The 24,920-nt window shown below is 33.1% G+C and overlaps 1 protein-coding gene across 1 annotated transcript; it reads left to right on the plus strand.

Moving 5' to 3' along the window:
- The first annotated feature begins 3,054 nt into the window (after positions 1 to 3,054).
- LOC105317051 (uncharacterized) lies at positions 3,055 to 24,920 on the plus strand. Its single transcript, XM_066086577.1, has 11 exons — positions 3,055 to 3,701; positions 3,806 to 4,108; positions 4,197 to 4,463; positions 4,673 to 4,978; positions 5,350 to 5,634; positions 7,864 to 8,157; positions 8,721 to 8,765; positions 9,867 to 9,986; positions 10,075 to 10,287; positions 10,517 to 10,810; positions 24,646 to 24,920. Exons 1-11 carry the CDS (start codon positions 3,086 to 3,088, stop codon positions 24,918 to 24,920), a joined length of 3,018 nt encoding a protein of 1,005 aa, XP_065942649.1. The 5' UTR covers positions 3,055 to 3,085.

Raw genomic sequence — 24,920 nt, forward strand, 5'->3', positions numbered from 1 at the left:
ACTTAAGTATTTTTTTTTCCAAATGTAAATGTCGTCATTTTTCCTTGATACTTTGCTTCTGTAAGTATATAGCTCAGGTATACTCAGGTACGATTTAAAATTTCGAATATATATATATATATATTTGTTTTCCCTCGGACTGAAATGTCACAATTTCATTGGTTTAAACATAGCACGTGATTGCCTCATATATCTCTATATTTGTTCTGTGAAAAATAATATTAGGCAATATGGCCGTCATTGGTCGACGCTTCGCTTACTCATTTCGACATTTCATAGTATTTAATACATAAACCGCATGCCGTAAGTTCTTAAAGTATTTGGAGTAGTTGCCCTTTGAAATTCTTTAAAATTAGAGTAGTTGCCCTTAGAATATTGACGTCACATTGTTTTGTTTGGAGCAGAACAAAATGGCAGCGTCGAAATTTGCTCAAATCCCTGCAGAAGAAAGGGAGAAAACATTTGAAATTGAATAGCAACAAAACATTGTAAGTAAACATGGGTGAAGTAAAGATTTTGAAAGAGTATTTGAAAGGTGAGATTTAAAATTTTGAAGAGTTTAAATGAGTTAGATTGGACGAGATGTAAGGCATCTTGTACATGGCTTTGCGTAGATCATCGCTATTTGTGAATAAATATGTCGCTTGATAGTCCTCGAGAAAACAAAACACTTATTAGGTTAGTTACTGACTCACTACGGAAATATATTGGGTTGATCAATCTCATAGAAGGCTCGGCTTCGCCTCGCCATCTATGAGATTGATCAACCCAATATATTTCCGTAGTGAGTCAGTAACTAACCTAATAAGTAATAATATATATATATATATATTATATATATATAATAATCGGCTTCGCCTCGCCATCTATGAGATTGATCAACCCAATATATTTCCGTAGTGAGTCAGTAACTAACCTAATAAGTAATAATATATATATATATATATATATATATATATATATATATATATATATATATATATATATATATATATATATATATATATATATATATATATATATAATTTTATATTAAATTATATCATATTATATCATTAAAGGTTGCAAATCCATCCACTAATGCAATTAAAAATGTGTGCAAATGTGTATCATTAGTGGTCAAGGTAGTCCTTATTTCTCTTTTTTTTCCCATATCATTAGAGGTTACGGTTTTTGACCGCTAATGATATAAATCTAAAATTATATCATTAGCAGACGGTTAGGTTGTTCGTTAATGATAAAATTATATCATTAGTGGTCAACATCCTGACCACTAATGCAACATTATATCATTAGTGGACGTTGTATCATTTGAGTTTGCTACACAGCCGTTTACGAGAAAAGTCCTGGACAAAATCACTTTTTGAAATTCTTTAAAATGACGTTACCAGAAAACGGAAGTGATGTAATTACTGCAACTTTAAAAGGGACAGGAATTTAACATAATCCCTGAAAATTTCTTGCAAATAGGTTGAATAGTTTTTGAGATATAAAGCAAAAAAGCTTTTTCTCACCTACTCTCTCTTTATTTTCAATCTATTAGTCCTCATTCGAACTTACATCATGAACCACTTCCACTTGATTTGAATTTTACCTCATCGTAGACACACTTTCATCATCATCACATTTTCTCAAGCATCAAACATACAACCACCTCAACGTGGACTGAATGTTTTATCAAAATGCCATTTTATTTCGATCGTCTCTTCTATATTTCCACCCCAATGTGGATTAACATTAACCACTTCCGCGTGTGGTATTTATAATTATTAAATGTTTTCCTTCGGAATAAACAAGACATCCACCTCAACGTGGTTCTAATCACAATTTTCTTAACAATATGAATTAACATTTCACACCTCAACGTGACTTATATTTCCACCTCATTATGGCATAAAACACTATATATTATACATCTGTCATGTTGTAAATTTTGAATTTACCGTGTGGCAGTAAATACAATGTTGTCATGTTGTAAATTTTGTATTTACTGCCACCCGGTAAATACGAAATTTACAGCATGACAAATCCACCTCAAAGCAGATGCATTTTTATTCAACAAATATTTACATACCTTGAAGAAGTTTCAATCAGTGATCAATTATAGCTTTTAAAACGCGTCTGGAAGCTCTCTCCGCAAATTGGCAAGTGATGTTGCTACTCATTATCAGCAGTTCTCAGTGGGGATCCGAGTCTGACATCAGCATGATTATTTCGTGCAGCCCGTGATTTTCTTTAGGTTAAGACAAATCGATAAACACTTTGAGTCCTGTCACTTACCTGTCAGTTTCAGCCACTGTAGATTTCGGCCAACCAATAAACGGGGTGTGTAGATATCAGTTTGGCTTTTTCTATAGAGCTAAGAATTAACTATAAGTTTCCATAAGAAATAAAGGAAATACTACTTGGTAGATGTAAATATTTTTCAATATGTTTAAGATCAATGCAATATAAATGCATTTTACATTTGCATGTGATTTTGTACTATTCAGTCCAATAAATTCAAATGACGTATAATGGGGTGCAATCGGGTTTTGCTTTTTATATTTAAATATTTAATCGTAAAATTGCTAAAAATTATGTAAAGATAACAAGTAATCATTTTTTGAATATCATGAGGCGATAATTTTGGTTGGGGTGTGATAAAATCTGTCATAAGTTCGGGCTTTTTTGGCTATGTTCCCGACCCATTATTTTTACCTTATTAAACTCAAAGAATAATTCCTTATTTCTTTAATAAAAACATTAACTTAATTTTGTTTTCTCTTGTAAGTTATTTATTCTCAAATCTATTTTTAGTTTTAATTGTATACTACAACCGCAAAATACTATAACATTGGACCAAAACTTAGGTAAAGTATCAAGAAGAACAAATAAAATAACATCCAAAACGTCGTATATTTTTACTTTTTTCAGTGATGAAAATTTTTATGCTTGGAAGACCAGAGAAGAGCACGTTTGTACTATGACTCACAAGGCTTAGATTAAACTAGAGGATCTGAAACAGTATGATCCATTATGTATATATTGGATATCAAAGGATGAAGATAATTTAACAATACTTAAACAATTAAATGAATTAAAGATGGCTTCTCCAGTTTTGCCTAAAGAAGGACAAAATTCCATACGTTTCGTAAAAATATGTCTAGATGTCTTAAAACTACCGCTTGTAGACATCTTAGCAAGTGAGATTCAGCCAGCTGACCTGTATAATAAGATACAAGTTTCAGGTTTATTATTGAATGGGAAAAATAAACTAGCTTCAATGCAGCTGAAGATTTGTTACCTTCCACCACCTGCAATACCAGACTACAGCAATTTTGATGTAACTTTGTTGTACACATTGATACGCAACTTGTGTCCATCATTGGAACCAACAAAAGGATGGGGAAAAGACCCAGTGGACGCAGATATCCAGATTGGTGATGAAATCGAGCGTCTTAGAATATTCAGAAACAATAATGTACATAATAACTCATCAGAAATGTCTGATATTGATTTTGAGATAATTTGGAAGAAACTTAAAACCGTACTCCAACGAATTAAAAACCATATGACATCCAAAGGATACAACGTTAACTATGAAGAAAAGATGACCAATATTAAACAGCTTGATCTTGGAGATGAACCCTTACATAAGTATAAGATTGAACATATTTTGGAATACACACTAGATAGTTTAAAGCAAGCCATTGACAAAGGTATGTAACAAATTAAACAGTTTGAATGTGAAATTGAGAAATATAAAAACATCGGAAGTCACTTATTTAAAACGTTTCTAGTGTTTAAATGTTTTATTATTCAGAGGAACCAATGATATCAATAGAAGGTCCAAGAAAGATTTCTTGTGGAAATACTGCAAAGTTTATTGCAGTAACAAATCCAGGGAATCTTGAAGGTTGGTCAGTCACGTGGCTAAAACACCTGAAATGCACACAAATGCGCATTATCTCGAACACAGAGAAGTATTACGGAAGTACCGAAAAAAATCTCGTCATACAGTCTGTATGCAAGGAAGATGAAGGGGGATACCAAGCCTTTCTCTCAAAGGTTTCGAAAGCAAACACACATGTATCAAGCAATGTCATTTTTCTACAGGCCATTGGAGGTATTTCATTGACATCCTTTTAAATCAAAATGATATTGTGAAATGTCGATTACAAAAGGTTTATCAGTAATAAGATGTTGTATTTTAGAGCTTCCTATATTTGATGTTTGGAACGTTACGGCAGAAATGAAAGAAATAAGAATCCATTACGCTGTCAAAGAAAGGCCGCCTAAAATAAATGAAATAAAGTGGATTAAGGATGGAGTGCCCATTTTAAATATAAACAGGAAATATAACGGAGGACAACTAAACGATAATTATTTCACGATTACTTCACCAACTATCGAAGACAGGGGGGATTACTCTTGTGTTGTGAAAAATGCTGTCGGAAGTGTTCAAAAGGATGTTCGATTTGGTATAGCTAAACTTAACTTAAATTAAAATTAACAAATTTAATGATATATTTACGCTAACAAATGGTTAAAAAAAGCTTAGAAAATGTGCAACTCATGCATGCATTATTTAAAATTATTCAATAGTAGTAGGGGTGTATATAGGGTAAGCTAATATTTTTATTCAATATTCAATAATTGTTATATGAAACAACTCGTTTTTTCATTGAAGATGTTCCTAATGCTAAAATTTCAACCGAACAGCAAAGTTATATTGGATCCGAGACAATGTTTACGTCAAGAATTGTATCGTGTCCCTCGCCCGATGGTGTAGAATGGCAGCAAAGCAATGATGGAAAAACGTTTGATTCCATTATCATCAGCAAACCAAAATATTATGGAAGTAGCTGCGATCCAAAGTCACCGTTACTGATAATACCAAAAGTAACGTTTGAGGACAAGCTTTATTATCGTCTACTTGTTTGGAATAAAATTGGGAAGCAGTATAGTAACACCGTCTTCCTTGATGTCAAAGGAAGTACGTAGTTTTGTCTCATTTTTTCAATCGCATATTATTCTTAATTGTTTTTCTGCCAATATATGTAACAAACTTATCTACCTTCTCTTAGGCTGTTATAGTTAACTAATGAGGAAAAAAAAACATTTTTTAACCGTAACATTTTAGGTTTATTTTTTTCCAAAAAAACCCAATGACAAAAAACGAATATTTTCTTTTTTTAACATCCCCTAGTATTAATCAATAATAAAACAAATACATCACCTTTACAAATCAGAAGTGTTTTTTTTTTTCAAATTAGGATTTGAACTGTTCTTGTATAGCTGTTTATGTAATGTTTTCGCATCATATTACTTATCAATTGTTAACAAATTTGTTGGAATCTATTGTAGGCGTCCCGAATATCACGATCAGTCATAAAACATGTGTTTCAAACAGATCAATATCACTAGTTGGCGACGTTTTTGTGTATGGAGGTCTCCCTGCAGTTCAAAATGTTTTTTGGACAAAAAATGGCAAAGAGTTAAACACTGAAGGAAGTGGAGGGAAATATACTAAAGTGACGGTTGATAACCCATCACTGACCATCTTTGAAGCAAATGAATATGATGCTGGTTCGTACCAGCTTACTGCCACTAATGCTGTAGGATCGACTTCAAGTGAATTCCTGATTCTAGGTAATGCAGTTGAAAGATAGAATTTGAGGATTTGATTAACCGAATATTTGTTTTATATACTGACACTTATAATTAGTATTCCTTTGTTACAAAAAAATGAAATTTTACGTTTTTTGATGTCACATAGAGACTTATAAAGCACAAAATTTTTAAAGATTGAAAAAACTCCCCATCTTGTTACATAAAAATCTCAGAAAGATCAACCTTTTGTAACTATGTATCAAGATTAGACCAATTTTCGTAATATGTCATGTTTCGACACACTGTAGTTAATAAAGATATAATAAACCTTACACGATTGCTATGAGGACTGGTTGTCATGGTAATTGACACAAAAGATTGACAATATGCCAGTTAAGGTATTATAAGGACAAAATGTAAGTGATTGCAATAGTTTTAGTTATATAGAATAAAATAATCACATACAAAATATTGTAAATTCTAAAATCACAGAAAATTTTTCATGGGCAAATAGTAATACCCGCACTCTCTAAAGAAAGTTCGGGTATATTATTCAAAGGAAAGTTGGGGTATATTGTTTAATCCTGTTCTGTCCGTCTGTCTGTTTTTTCATACTGCTCGTACAATTTACATATCAGACATATCACTTCCTAGAATATGAATTAAATGCTAAAAATTAACGTTTTTGGCCAAAAAAATGGATTTTATATATCATTTTATGCATTATCCAATTCAACTGTTGAAATATGAATCAAGATGTCTTGTTGACGTGTAGCAAGGTTTTGGAAATTTCCTTTCGATAGATTGCAAGAAATATCAGTGGTTTTGGAAATTTAATTTTCATTCTAAAAGTCAAATTGGGAGTAAAAAATAACATTTATTCCTCCAAGTAAAACTTGATTCCCAAAATTCCCCACACTATTTTCTCAATAGTCAAATTATCTTTTGAAATATAATTTAAATGGGTGTGCCTGGTAAATGTGCAATAATGTTTTGGATATTTAATTTTCATCCAAGTTTTTACGTTAAAAAATGACGTTTATCCTTATAAAACATGGTTCTCAAAATTCCGTTTACAGCTATCACTATCGTTTGAAATATGAATGAGATTGTCTTGTAAACGCGCAATAAGGTATCGGAAATTTAATTTTTATCCAGGGGCCAGTTGGCTGCTAAAAATTAACGTTTTTTGCCAAAAAAAAACAAATTGATTCCATATAACGTTAACATTTTATGCATTAGCCAATTCATCTCTTGTTGACGTGTAGCAAGGTTTTGGAAATTCCCTTTAAATAGGTTGCAAGAACTATCACATATTCGCTAGCCAAGGGTTTTCGGTCCACTTTGCTCCCCATAAACCCTTGGCGGATTTCAATACAAACACTCGGTGATGTGGTGGCGCTATCTAGCGAGCAACTGCGCCCCTTGCATATACACATTTTAATCGAATTAAACAACGGGTTTTATACTCTCTACGGTATTAATACAACTTAAAACATGTTGACTACCGAATATCAGAACATAATTAACGATGCTATTTACAGTGATTAAATAGGAATTATGTTATAACCTAGGGAAAGCACGGAATGTTTTATTCATAGTGTTTTGTAAGGACCTGTACCGGTAGTGAAAGGCGATATATATGAAAGCTTTCATGCCATAAAACCAGGTATCGTTGTCGTGAATTTTGCGGACCAAAGAAAATAAATAAAACACAGCTCATTGAACCAATAAGAGCAATAACCATAGGCAGGAACGTATATATACTAACGAGATAGGCAACTTCTACATTCGCCATGTTTACTTCCCATGCTATCACGCGAGCCTTGACAAGTTTGTAGAAGTATGTTCATTTCCAGTAAAACATACAGATTTTGAAAGCGATCTGGTAAAGCCATCGTTGGGGAGGCACTGTACTCGAAAACTTGTGTCTGAACTTGTTTAAAGCACCGAATGTTTTTACCAAAGATCACACTTGTGTTTTCTTTTAAAGTTAATATTTACTAGCACTGCGATTAGATCAGCTACTCGCAGCTGCAGCCAATCATAAAACGGAGCTTGTCACCGAGTTTTCGTAATGAAATACCGGTACGCAAAGGGTTTATGGGGAGCGAAGTGGACTGAAAACCCTTGGCTAGCGAAGATGAAACTATCAGTGGTTTTTGAAATTTAATTTTAATTCTAAAGGTCAAATTGGGAGTAAAAAATAACATTTATTCCTCCAAGTAAAACTTGTGAATTTATATAAGCAAACTCAATTCTTTAAAGATGTTCCTGATGTGTCCATGGCAATACATGAACAGAAAAATGGTAGGATTTTGTTCACTGTGACGACAAAATCAATTCCAGCACCTTATTTTGCTCAATGGAGCATAAAAGAGAAATCTGCCGATACCTTCATACCCATAGATGAACAAGTTGAGGAATTCAAAGGCACATCCAACACCCTTCCTCATCCTGTGTTAGTTGTCGATCCAAAAATTGACTTGGAAAACTACTGTTTTCAAGTAGAAGTACTCAATTTTATTGGCAGTTGTAAACAAATCATACCAGTTAAGAAAGGTACGGACATAAAGTTTTAATGTAAAACACAATGGAAAAGATAACCTTAATAACTGAGATTTTTTATTTTTTATTTTAATTAATTAATCTATCAATTCATTATGTTAACATTTTGACTGTATCAAATAGACCCAGTTCAGAAATCGAATAAGGCATATATTTACAATATTTTGATCTATAAAGATATATATTATTTGTGCTGTTATTACATGCAATAAAAAAGAAACCTTTAGTAAATATTTTATTTAGAGATCAAATTGTATTATTTTGGGATATTTATGTGAATAAATACTGCAGTATCGGATAACATTTTTAATCGATTGATTGTCTGAAGTAAACATTGAAATCAATGTTCCAGGTTTATCAGATATGTTGTAATATGTATATATATTGAAAACTATGAAGATAAAGATGAACATATGTTTATTTAGATTGTTTTATAACGTTTCAACAGTTGTTTTTAATCGTTTCTGAGTTTTTTTTACAATCAGCTGCAATAAATTTTCATTGGAAAAATGTTGACACATATATTCAATATTATAAAAAATAACATTATCTTATAGATGAAGCAAGTTCTGACGATTTATCTACAAACGACAATCAAGGTGGTAAGAATCATCATGAGGTTAAAGTGGTTTCCGATGTTTCACGCTAAACTATTACCCCTACCGCCATTCCGCCACACACACACACACACACACACACAAACACACACACTGCAAAAGGACTTCCATATTTAGTTTCATAACAGCACGAAAGTTCACTTTATTTGCATTTTGACCCAATCATTTTTGACAGAAACATTTAATTTTGTTTTCCCTTGGACTGAAATGTCACATTTTCATTGGTTTAAACATAGCACGTGATTGCCTCATATATCTCAATATTTGTTCTGTGAGAAATAATATTAGGCAATATGGCCGTCATTGGTCGACGCTTCGCTTACTCATTTCGACGTTTCATAGTATTTTATACATAAACTGCATGCTGTAAGTTCTTAAAGTATTTGGAGTTGTTGCCCTTTGACATTCTTTAAAATTAGAGTAGTTGCCCTTAGAATATTGACGTCACATTGTTTTGTCTGGAGCAGAACAAAATGGCAGCGTCGAAATTTGCTCAAATCTCTGCAGAGGAAAGGGAGAAAACATTTGAAATTGAATAGCAACAAAACATTGTAAGTAAACATGGGTAAAGCAAAGATTTTGAAAGAGTATTTGAAAGGTGAGATGAAAATTTTGAAGAGTTTAAATGAGTTAAATTGGAAAAGATGTAAGGCATCTTGTACATGGCTTTGCGTAGATCATCGCTATTTGTGAATAAATATGTCGCTTGATAGTCCTCGAGAAAACAAAACACTTATTAGGTTAGTTACTGACTCACTACAGAAATATATTGGGTTGATCAATCTCATAGAAGGCTCGGCTTCACCTCGCCATCTATGAGATTGATCAACCCAATATATTTCCGTAGTGAGTCAGTAACTAACCTAATAAGTAATAGTATAGGAGTGGCTATATACGTTCGCTTATAGTATTGTTACATCAAAATATACATATAGAATTAAACATCGATTACTTACACTTTAAAGTGTAAATGAAATTTGATTCCTTGTCTGAGTCGTCTTTTGTCGTATGTACAAGGAATCAAATTTCACATACAATTATAGGATACTTATATTTTGCATTTTACGAACAATGCGTTTTAATTAGGGCGTTTGAGTGAATTCTACTTAGACGGAGGAGCTGGTTTGAAATTTGCCAAACTATTTGATGACATTGCAGAACATTTTCCAGAGAAAAAAACTAAGAGATTAAAGAATTTTATACAATGTAAGTTTATGTTGATTTCTCAAAAAATAGAAGTATGTTTTAGCAAATAATCATTAATAGAAGTAATGCATAGTTTTTGTGATTGTAGATTCTCATAAAGTTAAAGATATGACTCTTTTTGTTCAAACGGTATCCGCAAGAGATTGTTTGGAAATTCTTTGTGACCACAAGCTGTTTACACCATGGGACGTGATTTTTATGCAGTTTTTGCTGAAAAATACAGAATGTATGGACCTATTTGAGAAATGTGTAGAATATGCAGAAGCACAGGGAGCACTATGTTTTTACGAAAAAGTGCCAGGTAACATTTGAAACATCATTCATTTAGTCAAAACACATTTTGTCCTATATGTATACATTCGTATAATTTCTATCGTTGTTCTTCTTCCAAAGTATTGTGTCATGTTATAAAAAAATAGAAATTGTTTTTGCCCTAAACTCGTTTTATTTGTCAGTTGTAACAAGATAATCATCCATAGTCAAACTATGCGTGGTTATTTTGCTTTTTTTTTTTTTAATAAATTACACAGAGAATGGATTCAGGAACGTTCAATTCCACGTGAATGGAAACATTTCATGTTATACACCAGTTGAGATCAGAAGAATTAAAGAAACAGTTGCTGCTATTGTTGGATGTAAATTAACAGAAATCGATGTGAATGGATATCGCCATTCGTCAAGTTTTTTAGCTGTTCTATCCATAGAAAAGAAATACGTACGAAAGCTCTTGACAATGAAACACAAGGAAAAAGACAAACTCAGCAGGCTTAACATTGACTACTTTATTGTCGACTTTATAACAGTCTATCTACAGGGTCCTAAAGGTACACAATGTTATTTCGATATGTTCATGAGTGACGTGTTTAATGGATATTTTTAACAGATTATAAATTTATTTAGATTCAATTAAGATTATAGATGAAATTAGATTTTACCGAGCACACATCTGCACACACAGTTGCAGTTATGAAACTATATCTTTCTATTCAATTATAGCCTATTTTTTGTTTTATATCGGATGAGAGTATATCGACCAAGGACGAAATCCAAGGTTAAATTACTCTAATCGGTCTTTAAAACCATGATTTGATCGATATCAAAAGCTATAATTGGTTTAACATAATCAATCAAATACCAGTTCTTTTCCAAGGTATTACATGTACATGTACGTTTATATATTTGCTTCATGATGTATAGGCGTTTATTTCACAATTGTGACGTTACACTGACGCTAATGCCAACGCCATGTTTTGTCATGAAAATCATGTTTTAATATCATGAGGTTTATAAAGACGTTGCGCACGATACTGGTGTTACTTAACGTTACGCTTATAACGTCAAACGACGCACATACGTAACGTCGCATTTTAAAGAAACTCAACTTCTTAATAGCCGTGAATTTTGAAACTAAAATAAATATTCATATCTCCTGTATCTCCATATTTGCACTGCAAGCAAGTTATGTATTAATGCACAAACATTGCCAGTAATATGGTAGTATATGTACTTAAAATAAGATCACAATATGCACGCCTGCAACTCAGGCAATATTCAAGAAATATAAGTCATAACTTTAAAAAGTATATATCTTCATCTAAATAGCTCAATCATAGTTTATGAAACAAAAAAAATGGGCAGATTGGAATGTGATTTCCTTTTAGAAAATTTCAAGCTGCATGGTATAAACTATAAATTTGATCAGCGAATTCAAAACATTCCACATTCGATATTGCACTTTTATCCCAGACAATACAGCTAAATGCACAGATACATGTATTTGGATAATATAATTATACAATCATGAAAAATTATATTCTGGTATATTATTCTATTTACTAGGTTTTACAATCTTTGAAGTTTATGTATTCGATCATGTACAATTCATTTTTAAGACATAATAATGTCGTTTATTGCATGCAATATGTTTAAATGGACACATTCGTCCAAAACAATATTGGCCCGAGCATCTATTTCTGAACAGATATAAACTACTGCACTGGCTGGCACTACGGCTCTTCTCCTGGGTATAAGTTTGTATGACAGAAGATTCTTGTTATTAATATTGTCGTAATAAAGTCCTGTGATGACCTTAATACCAGCTGGAAGAGTTGAGCCCCAAGCGTCGGTGCTTTCGCTGTTTAATGTTTGAATTGCTTCCTGAACTTTTAGCAAGAAATAGTCATGGTCTGGGTCATCCGCATATACGGCATTTACCTGTCCTTTGGATACCATTTCGGACAAAGGCACCTCTTCGTCATCTTGTTCAACATCGAATGTGTTGTTTGTCTCCTTGACCATTTCATTGTGTTGAACTTGCCCAATTCTTTGAACATTTACACATTCGTGATAAATTTGTAAACTGCATTTTTCACAAAAGCAGGACAGTTCGCGTATAATGATATGGGGAGACGAGTTATCAACGATGACTTGATGGACAGATCTGATGTTTGAAATTGGTTTGAAACTTAAATTGCCTTCTCTTGGGATGAAATCAAGAAAACGGAAAAGCCGTCTCCGGCAAACAGATTTTGTCCGCGTCAAATTCGAAACAGCAAATTCATACAGATCCCGGGCATTTTGTATATGAGCTTGTCCACGCAAAACTGCCAGATCTGCCTGTCTTTTTAACAGTCCTCCAGCAGCATCTTGAGGTCCTACATTATACATTGTAAACACAATCATGTAATTATACGAAAATATAAAATTTTAATGAAAACAAAAATGCTCATATAGTAAATGCAAAATAAACTTCAACGCGACATGAATGAATTAAATAAGGCACGTTTTACTTCTTTATCTTATCAAAATGAAAGTAGTGATCAACAAGTGGCATAATTAATGTATAAAACAATTCTGTTTTCATAAGAAAATGCTAATAGAATAGCTACCATTTACAAGTTTAAAGTACTTAGTTCGATCTGTTGGCCACTGTATTTGTATCCTTAAGAAGAAAGTGTGCAGAAAATATACATGTAAATACCTTTAGCATGTGCAGTCTCAAAATAATTTCTGGTAAAAATGTTTGAAACCAAAATCCCGACTGGAGTCGCTGATATCTCCAAAGCAATGTCGACTCTTATATTGGGCTGCACATCCATCTGTGAACTCGTGCATGGTGTCAACTGGGTAGGAAATAGATGCCAAGTACTCGGATATTGTTTTACGAACTTCATGGACGAAATACTGGTCATGCTGTTGATCATCACTAATAACAAAAAAATGTTCAGTAAAATGTAATTATTTCTGAGTTCTGCTCAGTGCTCTCCACTCCATCAATGTCGGGTAGTTCATGGCGATGTATAATCATAACGTGAACAGAGACTTCAGTTTTTTGAAAGTAAGCACTTTGAAGTTGTTTTAATTCTGTGCAACGGTAATTTTCAGAAAAGTCATGAACACAGATGCAGTGGTTGAGTGGAAGATTAGATGAAAGTTCTTGAAATTGGTTGTTTTGCCAAGTAGCTCGGTGTTGATGGAATGGAAACGATTTTAATAGTTGCAAAATGTGTGAAAATAAATCACTGACTTTTGAATCCTTTTTAACCAGAACGAGTTTCTTTGTTGTTTTATTGCCCTTCACTTTGATTCCAACTTCTTCAAATTTTTCCCACTTGACTGTTTCGTCTGTCTCCGCGTCTCCAGTTTTTTCTGGTAATAAGTATAGTTTGTGGATACCACATTCTGCACACTATCGCTTCATGCATTGCAAAGTAGGATTTATACACAATGTGACATCCACCACATCTCTTATGGACTCGAATACTTGGACGTCAATTCCAATGTCATTTGCATTTGTTTTGATGATCTTTTTCCGAAAGTCCATACATGATTTGAAGGCACTCTTTATTTCAACATGATATCTACAACAACATGTGTGTCTGTCCTTTGGGCGGGCCTGTCTAACAAAATAGGGCTTGCAATTTTCAAAGGACCTTTGACAAATTTTGATATCAGGATTTTCGCTTATGAAATCCAGGTAACTTTTCTAAAATATACACTGCGTGGCTCGTGTATAATTCGGGTCCAATTCTTTCTCGCTTGATATCTGCATTATTTCCAGTCGGTCGGGAGATACCTGGACGCAGCCAAAAGTCGTACGCAAGTTGTTTAGTTTCCGTTGAAATCGCGTCAGTGCGCGTTTTTCTAAACGTGTAAGTCCAACAAGATCTTTCAGTTTTCAATACAGTGGTGCGAATTGTGTTTCCCTTACTTATACGTCTAACTGGTAAACCAAGTTTTTTAGCTAGATTTTTTCGACATCTGCTTTGGGTCACTTGTTCACCACTTATTGATGCAACAAGCACGTTCATAGACGTAACCGAGTCTTTCGATCTTTTCATTTTGCAGCTATCAATTGTTGTTTTTAAATCTTGCAGAACCGCTTTTTCCGTTGATTTTTTACTTTGTTCTTCTGGTGATAATACGACATCAGCATCAATTAAAATTTTTGTCGTTGGAGAGTTTGAATTTTTCAAATATGCTGCCAGTGTAGCTGACCGCTTCTTTGGTGATTGGGGTAACGAATCCTTTAATTTTTTTAATGCTCTGTGTTTACTTGTTCTGTTTTTAAAAACATGTCTTATCATTTCATTTGAATTTTTCGTGTTCGCAGAGAGCTCGACGTTTTTATTCCTCGCTAAATTTCTATATTTTCTTTTTCGTTCTGTTTCCTTCTGTCTAGTTTCAGCTTGTTTTGCTCTGTACATGCGCTTTCTAATTGCATCATAAGTTTGTTTATACTCAGTCTGTTTGACAGTTTTGTTTTTATGATACGATGCTAGCTTTTGTTGTCGTCGTTTTTGAAGTTTCTAATTTCTATAAAACTCTAATCTTTCTCGTGGGGACATTTTCGTATCCATGGTATCATTGTCATTCTTCTGAAAACCGCAACAGATAAAAAAAATTAAAGACCCAGTAGATTTGTAAAATCCTAAACACAAATACTAGTACCGAGACATATGGGTCGCCATGCAGGTTTCAATGATAATCCTCATTTCCTATCAAAGTATTTATCTAATTAATACAATAATGAATAAAACACGAATGCTTTATTTAAAAATATAATTCTGTAAAGTTCTATTAGAAAATAGCGGGCTGGCGTCGTTTTTGAAAGTGGGGCTAGACTTTTTGACAAACGAAAAAAAAGTTGGAGGGGGGATCTCTATGTTTATTTATTTTTACATCTCTCTCTCCCCCCCCCCCCCCCCCCCCGATGCTACGTGGCCTCTAGCAGATTTTGTATGACCGCTAATGTCCGCTTTTAAATTACTTTAATATTTATCACGCGTGTAGGATATTTTTTTAAACGGATGGATCGGTCTATAAAGATCTTGACTAAAATGGAATAAAGAGAATATGGGTAGAGTGTCAGGATTTGATTACATTACGTATTTGCATCATCTATTTTTTTTAATCAACTTAGTCCTGATTAGAAAAAACGGGTACATGTATTTGGCAGAAAATGTTATTGTTGCTATATAATAAAAACAATTACGAAAAGGACCCGCATCAAAACTTATATAATAATTATTTACCAACCAACGTTTTTCGTTTGGACGTTATCAGTTTTAAGTATATCAATGTGACGGAGCGTCAAACATAAAGGGGACGTTTATTTGGACATTAAATAATTTCTGTCTTCCTTAAACTAATTTGGGGATTCATAAAATTTTGATATGTCTCTGTAGCAAATTTTATGTACTTTCTGTCTGTTGTACTTATTTTAATAATTGCGATTGTATATTGCTCGAAATTTTGCACTAAAATCGTTAAATTGCTTAAAAAGTGCAGTATTTTTTAGATTGGGACATTTCACTGGACAACTTAAAAATCAACCTGCCTTATAAACCTTGTTACATGTATTATAAAATAATAGTCGTTTGTATCTCATTATACAATACGTGTGCAATATATCTGTATCAAAAAGAAGCAACTTACCTTCGTTTTAGACATATTGTTGATGATTGAAATGTCAGTCTATCTGAATCTTCAAAAAACGGGACACCGAGTACTTCGCCATTTCAAAGGCTGCAATATTATATCTATCAACCGATCATTTGAAATGATTATGACGTCATACTTTGATATGAATGTTACAATTATATTCCAAATTTCATGCTGCTTGGCGCAAAATTGATTGTTTTATCAACCTGTGCATAAAGCGCATAGCTACTGAATGTAACGCAGGACATCCATATATCACGTCAACTACAAATAATTAAGACCTGTCATTCCTCAAAAAGTATGTAAAATTCATTTTATTTAAGATATTTTCATTATTTACAAATGTCCCTTGCCATTGATACCCAACACTTTTATATTTTCCTTTTAACGGCTCTTCCTCAACCCCTCAAAAAAATGTTTAATAGCGTAGGTAAAAGAGACAGCAGTATCGTGCGCGACGTCTGATTTTCTACTTTTAGAATAGTAAGGTCAATAACTGAATTTATAGCATGTTGTTGCAACCACTTTATTTCAATAGTGGTTGGGAATGCATTTAATCAGAATTATCACTATGAAACCGACCACAGAAACCTAGTTAAAGCCAAATTATTTTAAGTCTAGTGATATAACTTTAGTATAATAATTTGCACACAAGAGCTCTCTCTCTCTCTCTCTCTCTCTCTCTCTCTCTATATATATATATATATATATATATATATATATATATATATATATATATATATATCTCATACGTGTGGTGTATATTACCCGTGTGATAAACCTTTGCTATATTAAACGGGTGATGCTTAATCAAATACTTCCGGTCCGAACTATTTTTGACACAACCCCTCGCATCAACGCTTCAGTGACCTATTTTCGAAGATTTGCTAGTACCTTCAACATAACTATATCTACTACAAAAATTAAGGTGGCTCTATACACCCACAGTTTATTTTAATTTTCAATATAATACTAGAAACATATACTTATCAAATATTAAAATGATGATAGGGATACTATAGGTATTTTTAAAGAATTTTTTAATGTTTTTTCGTGTTTTGTAAAATAATTTTTTAAAAGACAGCTATTTACAAATTTAGAGAAATTTTTTTGTCATATGATTGGTATTTCCTTCGGACACATAAAAAAAAACCATCACACTTCTTAACATTCAAAAATGGTATTATTGCAATTTTTTTAGTATTTCCCCAAAACATAATTTTTCTTATTGTCTTACTCTGTTGACAAATCATCTGAAAAAGTTGCTTGATGTTATAAGAAAATGTATTTTAATAAATGTGACATAAAAAATTGAATGAAAACCATTGCAAATAAACACAAAAAATATTTTAGATTTTATTTGGTATAAAAGTTCCTCAGGTAAGGATTATCGTTCCTAAGTCCCAAGGCCCAAACACCTTGGGGACTTTTCATTTCTGAGTTGAAGAACATTTCCTAAATATAATATTGGAATGAAAAATACATACATATTGCATTATAGACTTCGCACTGTATAAGTGAATATAGTCAAATAAATAAAGGGCTAGGCTAATAGGATTTATGTATCCCAACCTGAGAGAAATTCAAAGCAACCCTCTCATCCCGTTAGGTGTCGATATTAATGTGCATTAAAGTATATCATAAATGAAATATTTTTTAACCGCTTTAGAATTTTCTTTCACGGTATTCAACCAAAAAAAAAATTATTGTTCTCAACGGGAATCGAACTCATGACCTACTGCTTTGGAGTGAACCCACAAACCCACTGCGCTACAGTGTAACATATCCATGTTGATAAAGAAACTATTTAAAAAATTATACTTGATTTTATTGTTTATTTCGATAAATATTACCACACAACGTGAAGGTGTCACATACCACATTAATTGTATGTAATGAATTTTTCAATTATCAAATTCAATCTATTCATTTAACAAGTTTTTGAAAAGAGCGGTTCCGATAGAACTCGCCTCAGTTTAAATCAGCCAGTACCGTAATTGCATGCTTTCAGATTTCCTTTTTTCGTACTGCGTCATCAAAAAGTGGTGTATAGAGCCACCTTATTTTAACATAGAATTGATTTTGTCAAAGATTTAGATTACAAATATGAAGGAAAACACATGTCTGCGTAGCACAGGCGTCGAAACCATGGGGCTATTGTGAGTGGGGTGTGGGACACACATACCCTTTTTGCAAAGTTATTCATAACCGTAACCACAAGACCCTTTTTTCTTGTTTGTCAAGATTTTTGATAAGTTTAGCCCGCTTCCAACTTTCAATTTGCTTTGTGAAGTTTATAAAACTGCAAATTACGTTAACTATCAAGGAGTTCATCCGGACGACGCGATGAAAGCAGAGCGCTCTGGTTTTGTTTATAAACAAGAACCTACCGAAATAATGTTTCATAAGACTTTTATTCCACCACCAGTAATCATCCTTATTCACTATTTTTAATTTCCAATCATTAGGCTAGCCTAGTGTTTGTTTTATTAAACATCAACAACTCTTCCTTGTTCGAGTCAATTCAAACTAACGAGCATTCGCAACTTTGTGTATGTCATCAAACTTGATTATTGAAGTATTCTTATTGTAATTTCCATTTAATCAAGTGAATAAGCTCTAAGAAAAATTATTTAGAGCTAAGAAATTATTTTAAGGTTTATTTCAGTGAAACTTTACATTAAAACAGTTAGATTTATCTCAGGAATGACGTACTTAATTGTATTGCGCAAGGTCACAATAGCTGCATAACACAACCTTGCATCATCGTTTTTATCTTTAAAAAAAAAACAATTCAGGTCACATAAGGGACTATCTCAAAAGCTTCATAATATAAATCAAATTGTATGATATAAATAGAACATCTATAATTGTGTGATTTTATATTTGCTTTATCCAAATCGTTGAAATGGTTATATTCGCTCGGCAAGCCTCGCGAATATATACACCATTTCAACTCGTTGGATAAAGCAAATATAAAATCACACAATATAGATATCCTTTATATATCTTTTTGCATTGCAAGGTTTGTTTTGTGATTTGTACATGTACGGTTCGTTTTGTGAACGATGCGGTTCGTTTTAGAGGTGTAGTAGCACATGTCAGAGTCTGCACATTTTAAGATCAATTCTATGTAAAAAAAAAAAAAAATGTATGTAGGGATTACGGCACGCTTTGTCACCAATTTTTTGACAATGCATACAATGATATATATTGAAATTAGTACTAAGACGCCATAAATTTGTTGCTAGGGCTACTGTTGCCATGGTAACGGAAACTAAAGATAGAAAAAATTCAAATCTTAGCAATACCCGCACCAAGTGTTTGCCCCTAAATAACAGTTTTGTACCAGTTTAATTAAAAATGAAGGCCACATACAAGCTCCGTTCATACATCAAAAAATTAAATTTTCATAACTGAAGGATGGGATCCCTTCCCATATGATAATACACATGAAAAGCACTTTATGTGCAATTTGGGGTTAAACTGTTTGCAGTGAATTTTCAGTTAATCAATAATCTTAACATTTCATGTCATAAAAAGTATAATGGTCAATATAATTATTACAAACAAAATTAAAACTTAAATTATGCCCCATTCCCGTGGCGGTTGCCAGCTTTTGATTTGCCTCTGTGTGCCTACATGTACATCATTGTGTGCACAGATTTAGAGAAGGGGTGGGAGTGAGGGGTCCAGAGCCCCCCCCCCCCCTTCCCCATGAGAATTCATTTATATCAATTATAGTAAAATGAACAAAAATACACCTTGGACCCCAATGCTCTTACAGACATGTAAACGCTCTAACCCATTGCGCTTCAATGTAAGGTACCATTATTTTAGGGGTAAATATTATATTTATACTTTATTGTTTATTTCAATATGGAGTATACATTACAATATGCAGGTGTCCTTCACTACCATAAAGCAAAAAGCTGTTATTTTCATAATAAAATAGTGCAAGGGGTTTTGAAGAATAGGTCATAAAAATACATGCATGTTACAAATAACTGATCTTTGTCTGAAGTTACCTACACAACACAGGTCTGCAGGTCTCATTAGCGGGTACTAGTTTTACCCTGCTCTTCGATTAGATGCGTACATGTATGTGTTTTCCATAAGCAGAAAAGGATTATTAAACATGCATAAACATTTCATTTGTGATGATCAGCTAAAGGAATTCATTATTGTGCTATAATTGGATTATCATTGTGATGTTGACCAATATAGGTAAGCATAATACATGTAGTAGCACAATATAATAAGACTCCAGCATACTTAAGTATTACTTTCACTTTCTAAATAAGTGATCTCTCTTTGACAGCATACTGTATCATCATCTTTTAATATTAAATAAGATTATCATCGTTACCTATCCTATCGCATTTGTAAAGTTTCTGTCATTTTAATTGCAAAAGTAATTTTTTTCATTTGTCAGGCTTACACTATTGAGTTGACCCCATATTGACCCTGTATAACCCCTTTCGTATTAAATATGTGTATTACATGTAAGTAAGTGTAGATATAGAGACTTATCATTTTTATATGAGTTATAATAGGAAGGAAGGGGTATTTCTTTCTTGATGTATTATAATGCATCAAATACTATGTAAGCCATGACCTTGTGGGACTCTTCTGACCCCATGAAACAGGAAAATACAAAATATCTTCTAATGTCATTATGACGCATCAAATGGTGTAAAGTACATGACCCCCAGGTGTTGTCTTTAACCATCCCCCTTTATGAAATAGGAAATGATGATACACTGTATATTTTGTTAACTTCTGAGATCCTCTTTCCTAAACCATATAATTTATTCTTGCTCTTTGTGTCATTGCGCTTCGAATTGTATATAGCTTATGCCCCCTTGGAGACACCCTGACATTCTAGAGCTAGAAATAAGGACGTACTACATATGTAGTGTTTGATCCATGTCGGTAATTCCTAGCCTAATGATGACACTGTTTTGTTTAGGACTCTTTACAATTGCCCCAAATAGACATACATATAACATTTTGTTTATAAATCTTAAAAATTGAATTAAGCAATTTCCAAAATGTTAATGTGTATTAGGAGAGAAAAAGCAATCAAGAAATAATTTAAAATTTGCTACTGAACATATGTAAGAATGCAAGAAGACTGAATCTTAAGGATAAGGTTTAATTGGAGGGGAGAGGGGGAGTGTTGGATATGGAGTATAAACATCCATAATTTGAATCATTAATTGTTATCAATTTTAACTTGTCAATAAATATTAGTTATTGATCCCAAGGTAGAAATATGACTTCTGATCATATCTCAATAGATCATTTGACAATTATGCAAAGTGTAATATATTTTTTTTAAGAATAACATTTTTTACCAGTTTATAAAACTTTTTAGACCCCAAATTATATTTTGATTTTAATAGACCATTCGACAATTAAGGGGGGTGGGGGGGGGGTGGGGTCATGATCCCAAGTGCTCTTCCTGAATTATCAATTATCACAAAAGCCATTGAGATTCCCACCTTAATCCAAAGATATTATTCCTCCTTAGGACATGGCGCATCAGATCATTATGGCATATAGGGCTTGACCCTAATGGGTCATTCTGACCCCCTTAGAATCAGAAGTTGTCAATTATCTTGTAATTGTTGATTTTTGATGGTCCTATCTTTAATCTTTATTATTAAGTCTCCCGAATGAAATTTGGAGACTTGTTGTTTTTGTACGGTTCTTACTACATGTATTATTATTCTTTGAATTCTTCTTTTTCTTCTTTCCCGCTCTGAACTTGTTTCTCAGAGATGGCTGCACAGAATTGTACAAAACTCTAGGATACGATAGGCCGGCATATTTAGTTGTGCACCATGGTTTGATTTTTCTCATTTTGGTTTAGACAACCACTTTTCGGGGGGGGGGGTCAAAAGGGTGTTGAGTCTAACATTGAACCTTGTAAGAAGAATCATAGACTCTATTGTAAATGGTAACTTGAGAACGGACAAAGATAATAATACAGGGTTTTCATAATCATATATTGACTGTTACTGGCAATATATAAGGTTTACTAGATCTGACCCCTGGGGTCATCCCCACCCCCAGGAATTGGAAATTACCATATTTATCTCAGAAAATGTTATAATCATGACCCCTTAACCATATATATTCTTGTTTTTGATGTCAAGGGGCATCAAATGTTTTGTAGGTCATAGGCCCTGTTGGTGGTCCTGACCCCCCTCAAACAGCAAGTCCCTTAATAACTTCAAAACAGTTGAGATTCCCACCTTTAAACCATATATATTATTGTTCCTTGTGTCAAGGGGCATCAAAATGTATGAAGGTCATTGGCCCCGGGGGTGGTCGTGATAAAACAGGAAGTGCACGAATATCTCGAACACGGTTGAGATCCCCACCCCTTAACCATATATATTATTGATCCTTAAAAGGTATCAAACGGTATGTAGGTAATGGGCCTCAGGCCATCATTCAGAGTTAAATCTAATTTTTCAAAACCGTAATGCACATCTATAGAACAGTCCCTATCATATCCCAAGATATGATGTGTCTATCCATTAAATCATAGGAGGAGTTTCAGGATCTATAGGGTTTTTTTGAGTGATAATCGTCAATTTTTGGCTACTTTTTGACTCACTGGATGAAATTTAAGTTTTTAAAACCTTATTGCATATCTATAAGACAGCCCTAATTATGTCCCTAGAGATGACGTAGCTACTCCAAAAGTTGTAAGAGGAGTTCTGAAAACCATACTTTTTTTTTGCAAAAAAAACCGTCTTTTTTTTGTTGCCCACTGATCCCCTTCGTAAAAAAAATTCTAAAACCTGATCACACTTCAATATGACGCCCCTAATCATATTCTAGAAGATCATTTGGCTACTCCAAAAAAATGACGTTTTTGAAACCAGTTTTTTTGTTAAACGTCATTTTTCAGCTAGTTAATGACCCCCAGGACAAAATTGAAAAATCCGAAACCTTATTGCGCATCAATAGGATACCCAAAAACATATTCCAAGAGATGATTTGTCTACTTTTGAAAATGTAGGAGGAGTTCGAGGAATAATGTTTTTGTGAAAAAACGTCATTTTTAGCAATTATTTGAGCCCCAGGACTACCAGAGAATTTTTGAAACCTTTTTACAAAACAACATGACACCCAAGATATGATGTGTCTATCCATTAAATCATAGGAGGAGTTTCAGGATCTATAGGGGTTTTTTTGAGTGATAATCGTCAATTTTTGGCTACTTTTTGACTCACTGGATGACATTTAAGTTTTTAAAACCTTATTGCATATCTATAAGACAGCCCCAATTATGTCCCTAGAGATGACGTAGCTACTCCAAAAGTTGTAAGAGGAGTTCTGAAAACCATACTTTTTTTTTTTGCAAAAAACCGTCATTTTTTGTTGCGCACTGATCCCCTTAGTATAAAAAAATTCTGGAACCTGATCTCACTTCAATATGACGCCCCTAATCATATTCTAGAAGATCATTTGGCTACTCCAAAAAATGACATTTTTGAAACCAGTTTTTTTGTTAAACGTCATTTTTCAGCTAGTTAATGACCCCCAGGACAAAATTGAAAAATCCGAAACCTTATTGCGCATCAATAGGATACCCAAAAACATATTCCAAGAGATGATTTGTCTACTTTTGAAAATGTAGGAGGAGTTCGAGGAATAATGTTTTTGTGAAAAAACGTCATTTTAGCAATTATTTGAGCCCCAGGACTACCAGAGAATTTTTGAAACCTTTTTACAAAACAACATGACACCCCAAATCAAACTCCAAGAGTTCAGTTTGCTGGTTTATAAGATGTAAGAGGTGTTTCAGAAAGTAAAACGTGACAGACGGACGGACGGACGGAACAGGGTATCAACAATATACCCGAACTTTCTTTAGAAAGTGCAGGTATAATCAATATAGAAAGCAATTGCGGCTTATCTAAGTTATGAAATACAAAATATTGAATTGACTATGTGGTCAATTTTCAAATAATAAAGCACATTTGCGTGGAAATCAAATTTGATTTTTTTCATTAAAAACTATTTTTGTTCGGATAAGATGAAAAAATTGTATTTTTGAAGTGCTGTTTAGTAACCATGGTAAGTTTATGAAAAAGTTCATTTGCCTATAAAAAAAATTTCAATTATATAAAATTTTACAATTCTTGTATACGATTTCTTTAAATTCTGCATAGCTGAAATTGCTGCAATTTCTTTTAATTTGCGTTCAAAATAGCTTAAAATTGGATTTTATATCTTTTGCTTCAATTACCATTGCAACTAGTCCACACAGCAACCGTTTAAAGTTATCTTGCATCTTTAATCACCAAAGGGTATCAAATAGGAAATGTGAAGAAAATCAGTTACTATGCATGACCACCAAATTTTAATATTTACAGAGAAACAATTTTAAAAGATTAAAAAATCAACGGATAATTCAACCAAAAAATGTTTTAACTTTCTAGCTGTAACCAATACATTCATTCGCAGTTTAAATTTGAGTTCTTCTGCACTCGCTTTTGGTGTTTTTGACGTGCAAGGAGTTGTCATTTCGCGCTGAAACAATTCAAGCAGTAATACATTTACTTTTTTAATACTGATACAAACGTATTGAGAATTTGTTGACTTTATTGCGTTGTTGACTACCACTACAATGAATAAACGTATACATGTACATTTATTTTGTAAGGGCTGTATTATTTTATTTTTATGTTAGAAATGAGGGGCGAAGAAAATAATGACGAATATCCAATAATGTTGCAAAACCTCTTGAAGATATCCAAAAATGAAAGGATAGATTGTGAGGAAAAGAAATCACATTTGCTTTTACTGCAAAAAAGTTATGCGTTACCTAAGGGGGGAAATGCACATGGACATGCTCTGTTTGAAAAACCTTCAACGGATTTAGAGTCAGGTGAGGCATGTTTTGTTTTATTAAAACTAAAACAAATTTCCCACACGGTTGATAAAATGTTGCTCTTATCTAAGTAA

The sequence above is a fragment of the Magallana gigas genome, chromosome 1 (genome assembly GCF_963853765.1).
Source record: "Magallana gigas chromosome 1, xbMagGiga1.1, whole genome shotgun sequence".
Classification (NCBI taxonomy): Eukaryota; Metazoa; Mollusca; class Bivalvia; order Ostreida; family Ostreidae; genus Magallana; species Magallana gigas.